This window comes from Trichoderma evansii (assembly GCF_050947405.1).
Source record: "Trichoderma evansii strain SZMC 28006 chromosome Unknown GGI43scaffold_20, whole genome shotgun sequence".
NCBI lineage: Eukaryota > Fungi > Ascomycota > Sordariomycetes > Hypocreales > Hypocreaceae > Trichoderma > Trichoderma evansii.
This window is the reverse complement of record NW_028145186.1, coordinates 92,984-106,623: the sequence shown is the minus strand read 5'-3', so window position 1 is coordinate 106,623 and position 13,640 is coordinate 92,984. Positions and strand designations below refer to the sequence as shown.

At 47.5% G+C, this 13,640-nt stretch overlaps 7 protein-coding genes across 7 annotated transcripts; 2 read left to right on the top strand and 5 right to left on the bottom strand.

The window, feature by feature from the left end:
• Nucleotides 1-1,049: 1,049 nt before the first annotated feature.
• On the bottom strand, nt 1,050-2,903 carry GGI43DRAFT_175673 (uncharacterized protein). Its single transcript, XM_083199776.1, has one exon. The coding sequence runs from the start codon at nt 2,581-2,583 to the stop codon at nt 1,411-1,413; it is 1,173 nt and encodes a 390-aa protein (XP_083057577.1). The 5' UTR covers nt 2,584-2,903; the 3' UTR covers nt 1,050-1,410.
• A 534-nt stretch (nt 2,904-3,437) lies between these two features.
• Nucleotides 3,438-4,388, bottom strand: GGI43DRAFT_175685 (mitochondrial 54S ribosomal protein uL11m). Its single transcript, XM_083199778.1, has 2 exons — nt 3,957-4,388; nt 3,438-3,860 (listed from the first exon to the last, which is right to left on the bottom strand). Exons 1-2 carry the CDS (start codon nt 4,095-4,097, stop codon nt 3,525-3,527), a joined length of 477 nt encoding a protein of 158 aa, XP_083057576.1. The 5' UTR covers nt 4,098-4,388; the 3' UTR covers nt 3,438-3,524.
• On the top strand, nt 4,389-5,651 carry GGI43DRAFT_175684 (ribosome biosynthesis protein KRR1). Its single transcript, XM_083199777.1, has one exon. It carries the CDS (start codon nt 4,512-4,514, stop codon nt 5,472-5,474), a length of 963 nt encoding a protein of 320 aa, XP_083057575.1. The 5' UTR covers nt 4,389-4,511; the 3' UTR covers nt 5,475-5,651.
• Nucleotides 5,577-7,138, bottom strand: GGI43DRAFT_412621 (uncharacterized protein). Its single transcript, XM_083206855.1, has 2 exons — nt 6,948-7,138; nt 5,577-6,858 (listed from the first exon to the last, which is right to left on the bottom strand). Exons 1-2 carry the CDS (start codon nt 7,004-7,006, stop codon nt 5,829-5,831), a joined length of 1,089 nt encoding a protein of 362 aa, XP_083057574.1. The 5' UTR covers nt 7,007-7,138; the 3' UTR covers nt 5,577-5,828.
• Nucleotides 7,139-9,630: 2,492 nt separating this feature from the next.
• GGI43DRAFT_175669 (uncharacterized protein) lies at nt 9,631-11,062 on the top strand. The gene is made up of 2 exons (XM_083199775.1): nt 9,631-9,982; nt 10,073-11,062. Exons 1-2 carry the CDS (start codon nt 9,837-9,839, stop codon nt 10,914-10,916), a joined length of 990 nt encoding a protein of 329 aa, XP_083057573.1. The 5' UTR covers nt 9,631-9,836; the 3' UTR covers nt 10,917-11,062.
• Nucleotides 10,955-11,634, bottom strand: GGI43DRAFT_175642 (Endoribonuclease L-PSP/chorismate mutase-like protein). Its single transcript, XM_083199774.1, has 3 exons — nt 11,566-11,634; nt 11,367-11,490; nt 10,955-11,287 (listed from the first exon to the last, which is right to left on the bottom strand). The coding sequence occupies exons 2-3, from the start codon at nt 11,468-11,470 to the stop codon at nt 10,993-10,995; spliced, it is 399 nt and encodes a 132-aa protein (XP_083057572.1). The 5' UTR covers nt 11,471-11,490; nt 11,566-11,634; the 3' UTR covers nt 10,955-10,992.
• Nucleotides 11,635-11,748: 114 nt separating this feature from the next.
• Nucleotides 11,749-12,772, bottom strand: GGI43DRAFT_412613 (uncharacterized protein). The gene has a single exon (XM_083206854.1). It carries the CDS (start codon nt 12,625-12,627, stop codon nt 12,016-12,018), a length of 612 nt encoding a protein of 203 aa, XP_083057571.1. The 5' UTR covers nt 12,628-12,772; the 3' UTR covers nt 11,749-12,015.
• Nucleotides 12,773-13,640: the final 868 nt, after the last annotated feature.

Sequence of the window (13,640 nt, the reverse complement as noted above, 5' to 3'; positions counted from 1 at the left end):
TGTGCCCACACTTCGGGGGGGGTCCTCATCTTGCATAATCAACCCTTTCATTTCACATCTTTTTTTTTGTATCTTAATTCACGGGTAAAAAAACTTTTTTTTTTTTTTTTTTTTTTTTTTTTTTTTTTTTTTTTTTTTTTTTGCTTCTCTTGTGTAGATAATTTCTCGGGTTGCGTCTGGATATCAGCCCAACGTAAAGCAGCCAGTTTCAAATTCTCCTATCTTCCGAGCCCAACTGTGTAGGTTGTCGGGATCGCCGTGTTTTCTTTCGCCACCCACACTTCCCTGTAAACGAGCACGAAAAAGAAGGCGAAAATGGAAGAAAAAAAATTCTTCTATGCATTAGCCCAGTCCAGCTTCGAGCTGAATCCTTGGCGTGCCCAACAGAAAGTTTTCATCAATAGAGTAGGTAGCATCGCTTCTGCTAGTGACGGCTCGGGCTTCTGTTGTAGAACGCACGAGCCTAGTTGGCACCATGTAATTCGCTCCTCTGCGAATAACAAACAAACAAATCACATACGGAGCTTCATCACTCAACACGGAACGTGGTCCATGCTCTTCTGGCCAGCTTGTACAGGTGTTATCGAATGCCAGGATCCGCAGATAGCATGTGGCAAATACTCGCCCAGTTTCGAGGTTTCAGTGACTAACAACGGGTCCTGTATCGCCGTCTTTTCTCCTTGCTAGTTGAATGATAAAAGCGTATGTAACAGGTGACAACAAGTCTTGCACGTCAGCTCCCCGCAGCATGAGTTCATCCAAGCGCAGGGACAGGTTCAAACTGCCGGGTGACATATCGGTCCACAAGTTGCCCACAAAAAAGGACGATTCCTCTCAATTCTATTTATATTGCCGTGGCCGGACGCTGATCGATGAAGTTTACGACTTCCGAGTGGGGCGCGTTGTCTCAAATGCTGGACGTAGTTTCATGATTCAATGAAGAAGCTTGCGTGTCTGCTTTTCAACTGTAAAGCTCTTTAGTTGCTTAACTCTTGATGGAGAAACGCAATAACCATAATAACATCAAGTATACCGGAATGGATGAAATGATTATTCCACGCCAGCCGGAAAGTCTATTCAAATATTGATATGTGAAAAGTGCAGCGTAATACGTTTCGTAGTATAGAGTAAAATTGCCTAGAGTCTAAAGAGAGGTTTACTTGAGTCAGAAATTCATCAACATCAAACACACTTGGTTCATATCCACCAAATCCTTATCAACTCCAAGCAAATAGCTCAGATACCCCTGCAGTTGCCGTTAACTGTCAAGCAGCCAAAACTTCCTTAATGAACAGCTCAGATAGCTCCGCCAAAGGTGAGGTTAGTCATCAATCCACCCTAAATAAACAATGCAGAGAAGAGAAAAAGAGAAAAGGGAAGAGTACTGTTTTCAGGCCAGAAAACATCATCTCATAGGCTCAGAAGCTTAAACGGCATGCCCATCTCCTCCAACCTTTCTTCCATGTGCTCCATCACGATTCGTAAGCCTGCCTTTCCACCATGGCAGACGCCGCTCTCAATGTGTGCTACGAGCCCGCTAATCGTCGAGAAATTCCTCAACTCTTGGTGAGCTTTTTCAGATTCCCCTGAGAAGAGGATTGAAGGACAGTGAAACATCTTTGGTGTATGAGCGGCGGAACTCATGTGCATTTCCAGACTCAAGCGTGTCAAGAATGGGCGTTTAGTATCGGGACATAGAGGACAGAAGAAAAACTTTGGCTTGGATAGCTCTGTGCCATCACTTGTTGTGGAATCAGTTTCGAAATCGGATGATAAACGCCTTGCCAGTCGTCTTTCAACAAGGTCCCCAAAGTCAATATGGCTGCTGGTTGGAGTCAAAAGCACCCCTTCATCTGAGTCTGTGCTTGGCGTCATGACTCCCGAGCCAGTCACTGACCCATTGCCATTTTCCAGGCTAGTCCAGCCCGAATACTCAAAGATTCCGCTAGAACTTGTAATGAGATTATCGGTGTCTTGCACAAGTATTAACCTGTTGAGCTTCTGCCGGTTTATGCCCGACTGACAAGAGCCACTTTCCATGTGAGCAATCATAGCCGATGGGCTGCTGAAACGAGCATTGCACTCGATGCCGCAAATTTTGCCCGCCATGCAAGTCAAATTGCTAATGGGACGATGGATAGTGGACTGCAAATGCTGTTTTAAAGAACTAGCGTTACCGAATGAGCGATCGCATTCTTTACAATGGTGTTGCACCTTCACTGGCTGTGGCTTCTTATGGATCTTATACTGGAGGTGTTGATTCAAAGCATTTGCAGTCTTGAATTTTTTATTGCAGTCACAGCAGCCATACTCCATGGCATGTCCGGCCGAAATAAAATGCCGGTGAAGGGCAGCCTGATCATCAAACTTTGCATCGCACTCAGCACAGCGCCACATCATGTCTTTCAGCCGGTTTTGTCCGCAAGCTGGAAAAGAAGAGGCCCTATGTTCCACGAACTTGTTCACTTTTCGGAGGCACAAGTTGCATTGGCTGCAGATATACTGCGCTACAGAGCTTCTGTGCTCTCGCAGATGCTTCTCTTTGCTGAAGCGGCGGCCGCACGTGCAGGCCAGAGAATGCATGGTGTTTGCGTTTGTTTATTCGCTTGTTCGTTGCCTTGCTGCTCGAATTTCAGGTAGAGCCGTCCGACGTCGATGTACTGGCTGGTTCTGAGAGAAATGTTCGTCTCCAAGTGGTGATTTATGCAGAAAAGTGTCGCTTGGAAAGTTGGCTAGGCAGACATGCAATAAACAAGAGCCGCCATGAGGGGACGCGCAGCATTTTTAGGTTTCAGCACCACCTGGAGGCCTACAGCCTCGTGATGTTTGTTTTCAGCCAACAAACACTAAACCTTGCAGCGCCTCATAGCTCTCCACGAATCGCAGATGGAAGCGCATGTGGCGTGGCCAATAGGGAGTTTTCCCTCCCTGCCCAAGTGTTTCAAACGTGATTTTTAAGGCATACTTGCAGGAGATCGCAGGGATGACTCCCAAGAGGGCACAATGTCTGAGCAGTCGACGTCGAGGTTGGGTCTGCGTCTAGGCCTCTTGCACCAGGATTGCAACCCTGTGGCTGAAAATGAGTTTGTTTGGCGAATGGCGTCCCCTCGATTCGGTCCTTGGGAGTGAGGCTGTAATTTATTGGGTGCTACTTCGGAGGTGTGTCTCAATCGGCTCCAGGCACCAATGCTTACCAACATTAAATCCGGGCGCCTGCTGAAACGCAATAGTGAACGGCAAAAAGGTAAAAGAAGACGATGATGAAGGTGAAGGTGAAGAAGCGAATGGGTGAAAATGAAAAAGAAACCTCAAATTGGCAAGGGGGAAAACGTCCATGTCTATAATATATATGTCTTTCGAAACTTGATCGTACATCTTCGCATCTCCGTAGTATGTTATACACCACCTCAGTCAGCTCATCTTTTGATATATGCTGAAATCACTAAACCCATCACCAGAACACCTCTTTTTATTCAATTTTTTTGGCCTTTTTTCTTTCTTTTTTGGTTGGTATCATTATTTCGTCAAGCCACCACATTGATTCCTATTGATTTGCACTGGAAAATGATTGATCGGCACAGGCCTTCCAGCGAGAGTCCAGAGAGTCGGAGTTCTGACTGCTTAATCTTGGCGATTTCGTAGACGTGCTTTAAGCTGATGGTTCCAACCGTCTCATGTCCAGGCTTGCTGACGCCCTTTCGGTTTCCCTTCTTGCCCACTGGCGCTCCCACCGCATTGAGCAGCAGCCAGGATGTCTGAGGTGTTCTAAGGTCAAAGGTAAACGACCGATCTGGTCGAACGGTGACTCGGCATGGCATTGGTGTTCCAACAATGAAGTTTGCGGTTCTAGCATTGAATTCCTAGGCCATAGTTAGTCATTTTGCTTCGATTTATTCCCCATTGTGACAATCGTATGCATTATATGTGCATATATGAAGCATAAAGAGTCTACAGACCTTGCAAAAGTCCATCGACTTGACACCCTTGCTACCCAGAGCAGGACCAACTGGAGGGCTGGGACTGGCCTGGCCGGCTCCCACAATCAGCTTGACGATTGTGTCAACTCCGCCCGCGGCGCCCTTTGCTGCTTTCGACATGGCTGTGGTTGCTTTGCGGAGGATTGGGGCGATGCGCAATATCGATCTCGCACCTCTGATGGAGATTTTCGGGCTTCTGAAATCTTGAAGCAACTTGCAGCTGCAGCCATTGGAGCATTTGGCGCTAGCAACCAGGCGGGGTTAGTGTCGCATGATTTAGCAGTGTAGCGCGCTCCAGTTATTCTTATCTTATCGATAGTTTCCCATGGCAGATTTCAATGCAACCGCCCAAAATTTTTGGAAGCAGAGCCTATCTGGAGAATCTCACTACCATACCATTGCAAAATATCACAACGCAAAAGACAAAGGGAAAAAGATATTATTATATATCGGAACTGAGTTAACCGAATCTATCCGAAAAGTCTCGAATTATCTACAACTTCCCCGATCTGATTCTTTTGACGGACGAGCACGATGCCGTCGACACATAAGAAAGAGAAGCCTTGGGATACCGACGATATCGACAAGTGGAAGGTCGAGGCCTTTACGGCAAAGGACAATGTCGGCGGCACATTTACCGAAGAATCATCCTTCGTCACGCTGTTCCCCAAGTACCGCGAAGTCTACCTGAAGGAGGCATGGCCGCTCATCACCAAGGCGCTGGAGAAGCACGGCATTGCCTGCACGCTCGATCTCGTCGAGGGTTCGATGACGGTCAAGACGACACGAAAAACATTTGATCCCGCCGCTATCCTGAATGCGCGCGATCTCATCAAGCTGCTGGCGCGAAGCGTTCCCGCTCCCCAGGCCGTCAAGATCCTGGAAGACGGAATGGCGTGCGACATCATCAAGATTCGAAACCTGGTGCGGAATAAGGAGCGATTCGTCAAGCGACGTCAGAGAATATTGGGCCCCAACGGCTCTACGCTCAAGGCGCTCGAGCTCTTGACTGAGACGTACATCCTCGTCCACGGTAACACAGTATCCGCCATGGGACCGTACAAGGGCCTCAAGGAGCTTCGCAGAGTCGTGGAGGACTGCATGAACAACATCCACCCCATCTACCACATCAAAGAGCTCATGATCAAGCGTGAGCTGGCCAAGGACCCCGAGCTGGCCAACGAGAGCTGGGACCGCTTCCTGCCAAACTTCAAGAAGAAGACGCTGAGCAAGAGACGGGTGCCTTTCCAGGTCACAGACAAGGCCAAGAAGGTCTACACGCCATTCCCGCCTGCGCCTGAGAAGAGCAAGGTCGACAAGCAGATTGAGAGCGGCGAGTACTTCCTCAGCAAGGAGGCCAAGGACAGGGCGGTGCTCACCGAGCGCAGGGAGAAGCAGAAGGAGGCCAAGGAGGAGCGGGCGAAGCAGCGAGCAGCCGAATATGTACCACCGGAAGAGGATAGACCCAAAAAGAAGCGGAAGAAGTCTTCTGAGTAAGGTGGCTATTGGATTACGCCGGGTGTTGCTGACGGTCAGGAGCGTTTGTTTTATCTGTTTAACTATGTACTTGCACAAATAAATAAATAATATCCAGAGGACATTTAAAATGGCTTTTTAACTTGATTTTACACAATTTAAGCCAATGTCAAGTTGATACTTCAAAATGTGCGTGTATTATATACATAAGTGCCAATACGGGATACCATGCTTTTCATAGTTGGCGTAATCCCTCCAAAATTCGAAGTGCTAAATCTTTGCTTGCTCTTCTTCTTCCTTTCCCTTTCCTCTGTTATTAATCTTTTGCCAGAGTTATATCCTTCTTTTCATGTCCATTTCATTTCCCAATTATCCTTACAGCCTTGGAGAGGATGCGTCGGAATCAACCTCAATCACCAGCTTGCCAAACTGTCTTCCGTGTTCCATCTCATCAAACAACTTGTTGATGGCGTCAAGGTCACCCAAGCCCTTGATCGTCTTGCTAATGACTGGCCTAATCTTCTTTTCCTTGACAAACGCCACCATATCCTTAAACTCCTGCTTTGATCCCATTGTAACACCCTTGAGCTCCACGTGGGCCAGCACAGCTTGCATCAGCCAGTCCATCTTGGGAGACACCGTCATACCGTACTGGGAGATGACCGCACCGGGCTTCAAGATGCGGATAGTCTTTTTGATAATTGGGCCACCAGCACCATCAATGATGGCGTCGAGATAGGGTCGATCCTTGGGCAGCAGAGCAGCGAGATCCTTCTCCCACGTCTCAGACTTGTAGTTGACACCTCCCTTTGCACCAAGAGCCTTTGCCCGCTCAAGCTTTTCCGGGTCGCCGGAAGTTACATAAACGTTGCTTCCAAAAGCGACGGCAAACTGCAGAACCGCCAGCGCAACACCACCGCCAATGCCCGTGACGAGAATGTTGCTGCCGGGGAAAGCGGCGTTGCTCTTGGTCACCAGGGCTCTCCATCCTGTAAGTCCCACTAGGGGCAGCGCGGCGCCTTCGCCGGGCGTGAGGTGCTCTGGAGCGAGCACTACTTCATCTTCAGGCACAACGACATAGTCCTGTCCAGTTGCAGCCTCGGTGAGCTTGCTGCTGCCAATGACGGCAAACCCCCGGGGGTCTTCTGGCCCGGCGGGGTCAGATTCCCATCCACGCATAGGCGTCAGCAGGACGGCCTTGTGAAGGAGGTCTTTGCGGGTGACATTTGGTCCAGTTTCTACGACGGTTCCATAGCCATCGGCAAACATGGGGTTGGTGAATGAAATGGCAGGATACTGGTGGCGACGGATGAAGAGATCTCGGTGGTTGAGGGCTACGGCGGAGATGCGGACGAGGACCTCACCCGGGCCTGGTGTGGGCTTGGGGACCTCTTTGATTTGGATGCTGTAATGATGATAAATGTGAGCCTTTACTCTTTCTTTTGAAATTCGCAGACGAGGGAGTGGATGAGCGGTAGAGTTGATGAGACTTACGGATAGTAGACTTCGCCAGGCTTGCCCTCAACCTGCTTCAAAGTGATAACTCGCGGCATCGTGTCGGTAATATTTGTTTTTAGCGAGAATATACGATATAATTCAATGCAACAAAAGTGTGAAAAGATTGATAGAGATTCAATTGGCCTGCCTTTGCAGACTTATATACTTCTTATACACACTCAAGGCTATTAAGAAGCTGTCTCACCGCAGCCACGCGGTCCGCATTTCGCTCACTCTCAAAATGCTGCAAATTGCCTATTATGACATCAACCCCGCCACGATTCGCTGTGATGACCTCGGTTACGCTGCGACTAGCGGTCCGCAGACGGCATTTGTCATCTGCACCCATAGGGGGAACCCTCAAACAATCATTATATTCCTATGCTATTTTACTTTTCGAGATTTGATTTAAACTGGGTCATGCGGAAAGTTCCATCTGCAATTATTGGCTGGCTTGGTGTGGTGTCGCAAATACTTTGCCCGATCAGTATCAGTGCCATACAGATACATGCCTTATTTAGTGTTACAGAGGAGCGACACAGGCGCTACTGAGACAATCCAGCCCAAACGCCGAAACAGCCCATGCATCCCGGCTCTGTTTAATAGATAAAAACTTCTGAAATTTATAAATTAAAGGTTTGTATTTGAAAAACTGGGCCGATATTGAGGTGTCTATGAGTATTATATTAGTATAGCCAAAATGGCTCAGCTCTCTTTTCCATATAGGTATTGTAGGTGTAAGAGTTTACAGCTCGCAATAGACCCAATATACCATCTCTGGAAGCGATTTCTTTCAATTTCAAGTCACGTTTTTTTCTCATATTCATCGTCAAATCAGGGTTTACAGTAATTCTTTGACTGACAAATCTTTATTGCCCTTGATCCCTGTTTCTTTGTCCCTTCTTCTGAATTATCCAAAACAATTGGGCTGAGGCTCGTAATCGCTCACGCTATATGCATATCTTCCCTCCATACGCGATCCTCCAGGCTGCATCTCGCTTTCGCTTTAGAAACGATATGTGCCGTGCCGCGAGTCGAATACGATTACGACTGCATCCCATATAGAAGATGTTATCGATTGTCCAGATACCTTAATCGATAATCTGCGCTCTAGTACGTATCGTCACTCCGCAATCGTGACCAGCAATTGCTTTTCTATTGCCGTCTAGAAGCCATGTTCTTTTGAATTTCAAACTCATTTCGTCCTCTACACTTCAATCTTGAGCTTTCTATATCAGCGAAAGCATCACCAACATCGACAAAATTAACGCGCCATTATGCAATCAGGCCTATTTTGACGTTGCTAGCCGAATGTACAACAGGTCATGGTTACGTGAGACCCATCCATCGCCGCATCCGTTGCGGAGGTCCAGCACGGCGATCTGATGGAGCAGCGTCCGCCGTTGCGTCCGCGGTGCTCACGTCGGCTCGGTTGACCGGCTACGAGTCCGTCATCGGGGCTCACCGAATGGATTCCCGGTGTATGTCAATAATTGGCAAGGCGATTTCGAGCGTTCTTGAAGACATATCCATTTACACAGGAGATTGAGCAGCCAAGATTGAAAAAAAGGTGTATTCGTATGTATTCTGCTTCATTTTTAAGTCTGCAATTACTAATTCCCGAAAAGATTCTATACTTGATGCCTACCATCCATCACTTCGCCGTCATCTGACACCTTCGCCGATATACTGTACGTTGGACAAAATCGCCCACCTGGCGCAGAATCGCTGCTGCATGTTTCAACTCCTTGACCTATCCTAGAGATCAGGTGGGTATCTTCAACACGAGCAGCAGCTCACCGAAGCTCGCTAGGAGAAAATCTCCGGTGTTGTGCTTGTCAGAGCTAGTTTAGTCGTTTGAGAGCTGTCACTGGCCACAGTGTGCGCCTAGGAGCAAATCTCCTTGCTTGAGATCGATCAACAGTATAAACCAAATCCTGCTTTTATTAGGCTACCGCTCCAGCTTATATAATGTTCGGCGACTTGACTAAAATAACGTCACCCTTGGGGGTTTTCGCAATATTGGCACAGACCGCACATGGTTTTCCCTTGCTGTGTTAATATGGTAAGCTGATCCCCGATATGCGTTGTCCCGGGAGTCTTCCTTTCTTTCATCTCGTATGTTGGTATTAATTTGTTACAGCTATTAGCAATGCAAGAATATCTTCGCTTTCAGCCAGATGTCAGACTATATTACTATGTATATTAAGACTGGCGCATTGCCGTCGATCCAAGCTACTCAAATTGGTATTCTTCTCCCCGACTGAGTGTAGCACAATCACCGTACGCTCGATCTGGAATATCCCACGGATGTCAGAACGTTAAAAGCATAAATCCCGCCCATGCTGCCACGCACGCCATGGTCCCCGAGAATTGCGCCTCTAGCCATACGGTCCGTCGATTTCGGGGTCTCGGTGATCGTGGCCAATGGCAGGGGGCCCACTAAAACAAAACTTGTCGGCGACTCTTTCATATGAGCCCATTTCCTTGTTGATTAGGGTCATTATGCCTGGTACGAGCCATGGAGGAAATATAGCAAGGGATCGTAGGCCTGTAGCGAGAGGCTGACAACGTTGAAGCCCGAGTGCAGATACATACAAAACCCCAGAGTCTTCACAGTAGTGCCCGATGACCCGAACGAGGGTTATTCTATGATCATTAAAACGGTGTCCACGACTAATGCTCTCGGCGGCCCTACGTATCGACGCCGAACCTCCCTGCATATATTACTATCATTATTAATACTGTTACCGTATTTTAAGTAGACATCTCTGGGTCCTCAGAGAACTGGCATTTTGCGTTTTACTATAATACGCGCCTGCCTCCTTGGAGTTTGTCTCATTCCTTCGTCTCTCTGGATTATCACACTTTCAGAATCATTCTACCATGGCTGCAACATTTTTAACAGGTGCAGCTTTTGGGGCTGCCACCATGGGTGCTTCCTTTCACAATCCTGCTATAGTCGTTGCCCAGATGAAGTTTGAAAACTTTCATATGGTACAGGCATTTCTCGCCGCAACTGCAAGCAGCGCGTAAGTACATCGACAAAAGCCCCCCTTTTTAACATTTTCAGCGCGGTATGCCATGTTCATAGGCATGAGGCTAACTTTTAAAAAACAAAGAGTCATATACACTGTTGCAGAACATTTCGACTACGTGAAGTTAAAGGCCAGAAGCTCCTCGCCGATAGGTCTCTTCTCCAGATATGATGGTAACATCATCGGCGGTGCCCTCCTCGGTGCTGGAATGGCCTTATCAGGATCATGTCCAGGGACGTTGTATCCTCAGCTGGCTGCTGGCGTCCATACAGGCTTCCATGCGCTCAACGGAGCCATCATTGGCGGTATTCTATGGACTGGATTCTTTGCGAAGATGGTCAAGTGGAATAAAGAAAAGGCAAACGCCACTCCTATAACTACAACTGCAAATGACCAACTGGGCATGAGTAGAGGTGTCACTTTGCTTCTCTTCGAAGCTGCCTGTCTCTCAGTTCTCGCAGCAACCACGCTGTATACTCCCCAGTTCCCTGGAGCAAAGATTCTCGGAACCACGGGCGGTTTCATCATTGGTCTCTCTCAACTATTCTCCATCATTACAAGAAAGTCTATGATAGGCATTTCTACCGCGTATGAAGAGATTGGTAACCACTTTTGGTGGTTGATTAAGGGTGCAGAGCCAAATACGAAACCGACTTCATATAATAGCATCATCTTCGCCGCCGGTGTCACTGCGGGAGCCTGGGGACTGCTCCAGGCTATACCGTCGCTGACGAGTGCTCCTGTGTTTGAGGCACCGCCATTGCTGGCAATGACAGGAGGTGCACTCATGGTTATTGGAGCACGAATGGCCGGTGGCTGTACGTCCGGGCACGGCATTAGCGGTATCTCACTGCTGTCTCTGTCCAGCATGATCACAATCGGTTGCGCGTTTGCTGCAGGGGCAGTTGTTGCACCACTGGTTTATTAAAGTATGACTATCTAACATATACTGAGCTTGTGGTCTTATGGCAACGAATGAGCGGGTAGCTACGACAAAGGTTGAATCATTGGCTCGCCACTCCGGCCCCCTTCTTGGCCGTCACTTCTATTTCAATCTTCATCTCATCAAGCATAAGCGCTGCCTGTACCATGGTTGCCGCAGGCCGCACGTCGCCAAACCATTTTCTCAGCACTGGCTTGATGGAAGGGAAGTCGTCGCGATTTGGGAGAATATACCGCACACGGACAACTTCAGACATGGAAGAACCAGCCTCTCTCAATGCTTTGTCGATATTGGCCAATGTCTGCTCAGTTTGTTCGTAGACATCTTCAGAGATCTTGCCAGTATCATAGTTGTATCTGCCGGTTGATGCATTTTGTTATTTCAAACTCTGGGAAAGAAGGGAGAGTCATTCAAAAGATTATAGTCATGTCTCACCCAGTGGTCCCCGACACAAAAACCCAGTCGTCTACAATAACGGCTCGGGAGTAGCCAATTTCCTCTTCGAACTTGGAACCGGAGCTAACGTTTTGGCGAGGCATTGTATGTGATTTATTAGATGCTAGATAGGATATCAGATATTATAGAATAAGGAGGTAGCGGAATTGATAGTATTAGAATTTATTTGGTTATTTACCTATTTATTTATGGCTATGTTTTTGGTGTGACTCACGGTTTTCCTAATGCGCCCTTTACTCGATTTGCTTTATTCTTTATATAAGCCACGTGAGGCCGGCCAGTAGTACTATATAGCTTCGTTCTCTCGGACCGGGCGCTTTTGTATCTCCCGTATGTAGGTAGCCTGTGCCGATGATAATCGTAAAGTGACAAACTGCTACCAATTTAATTAAATTAATTTTCTATTGTTTTTATAGATTTTAAACTAAAAAGAAGTGTGTCGGTGGCATCGTAATTTACATGTTATTTTATTAACCCGTTACTTAATCCTAATCATTGCCGTTTTTATCGTTATTGTACAGAGAGATACACACAGAGATACGCTGTACTCTGCTTGAGAAGCATTGGTTGCTATATGTGCCACATGTCTCATAATACGCCGCAGAGGCGAATAGATCAATACGCGGATTTACTGGCTTGTCAGCTCCTTGACCAGTGCAGCAACTGACTTCTTGTCCACATCTTTTCCTTCCAAAGCAGCATTGACTCGCTTCATCACGTCTCCCATGAGAGACTTGCCGGCTGCTCCCGCACCCTTGGCAGCCTCAACGGCCTCGTTGATCAGAGCCTTGATCTCGGCCTCTCCCAGAGTCTGCACGCCGCTTCCCGCAACGTACTCGTCCAGGATGGATATCTGCTGGTTCTCCTTGTCTACCAGATCGTCTCGGCCGGCTGCCTGAGCATCCGCGACGGCATCCTGCGCGCTCTTCTGCAGCTTGCGGATCAGGGCGACCAGCTGGACGTCGGTGCGGATCGGCGAGCTGGTCTTGGAGGCATTGAGGTTTGCGGACATGATGGATCGTAGCACAGACAGCCTTGGAGCGTCCTTGGCTCGCATGGCGGCCTTGAGCTCGCCCTTGAGCTTCTGCAGCAGCGGTGGGGGGGCATCAGCGTCTGCTGAGTAGAATCGAGAGGCTGAGGCTGGTCTGGATAGGCATTGCGCTCGTGAGAGGCGCAGCGGAGCTTGTCGCGAGCATCGCAGAGCTGCCAGAAGAGGCATTGATGATTTTGAGACTGCCATTGGAGTGACTTTGAGGGAAATGGTCGCGAGAGCGGCGAGATTGGGTCGTGGGCTTAGCAAATTCTTAGGTAGGTGAAGCTGCAACTATCATGCCATGGAGGGGAAGCTTTGAATTTGAGCTGTATCAATTGAAATTTGGAGGGGATCTACGCCAAGCTCTCATTGGTCCGTGCGGCTCGTGCAGCCATCTGACATAATTACGTATTGGAAGTAATCAAAAATATTTATCAAGAGAAAGTATATCCAAACTACGGCTATACATCAAATAGCTTGTTAATTCTTTTACTTTTACTTTTTGTTGAGCATGTTGTAATCTGTAATATCCAACATGCAATTGAAGCATAAATATGAAGCGATTGGCAAGTTGTGAGCGGAATCTAGTATCGAAGACAAGTCTTTCACAGCACTTGTTTTCTATAGAACAAAAACATCCAAAATTGGATATTTATTCTATTTAATCGGGCTCTCGTTTTTATATGCCTTCAGCATCTATAATGTTTAATCAGGCAATCCATTGTTAAATATAGGAGGGAAAAAAACTTCCAAAATACTAAACCAGTTCAGCTACAGGTTAATCTATGGGTTGGATAATTCGGACTTTGGCCAGCCCTGAATCGATTTCTATGTACAACGACGCTCTATACCTATGTATAAGCACCGAAGAGGTAAATTGCTTGTCAAAAATGGTATTTCTGTGACCAAACTGACTGATTGAAGTCAGGTAACATATCGTAATTGATACACTGCATTGGTGCGCGGACCACCCATGCTAGAGATGATTCGTCCAGAACTTGCTGCCAGGGATGAAGCTTTCTATCTGGTATTAATATACTAGGGAATGTAAATCTCCATCCTAGCTGCAGCGCTTTTCTCTTCTTTAGTATTCATTTTGTAACTAAAGTAGTCCCTCTCCAAAACTCGAGGATATCAAGCAAACTGAAGAGAAGTCTGTTGTGATCCGCGGCCAATTTACAGAGTTCACCATATCTGTTCGCAAATCAGGAGTCCAATTT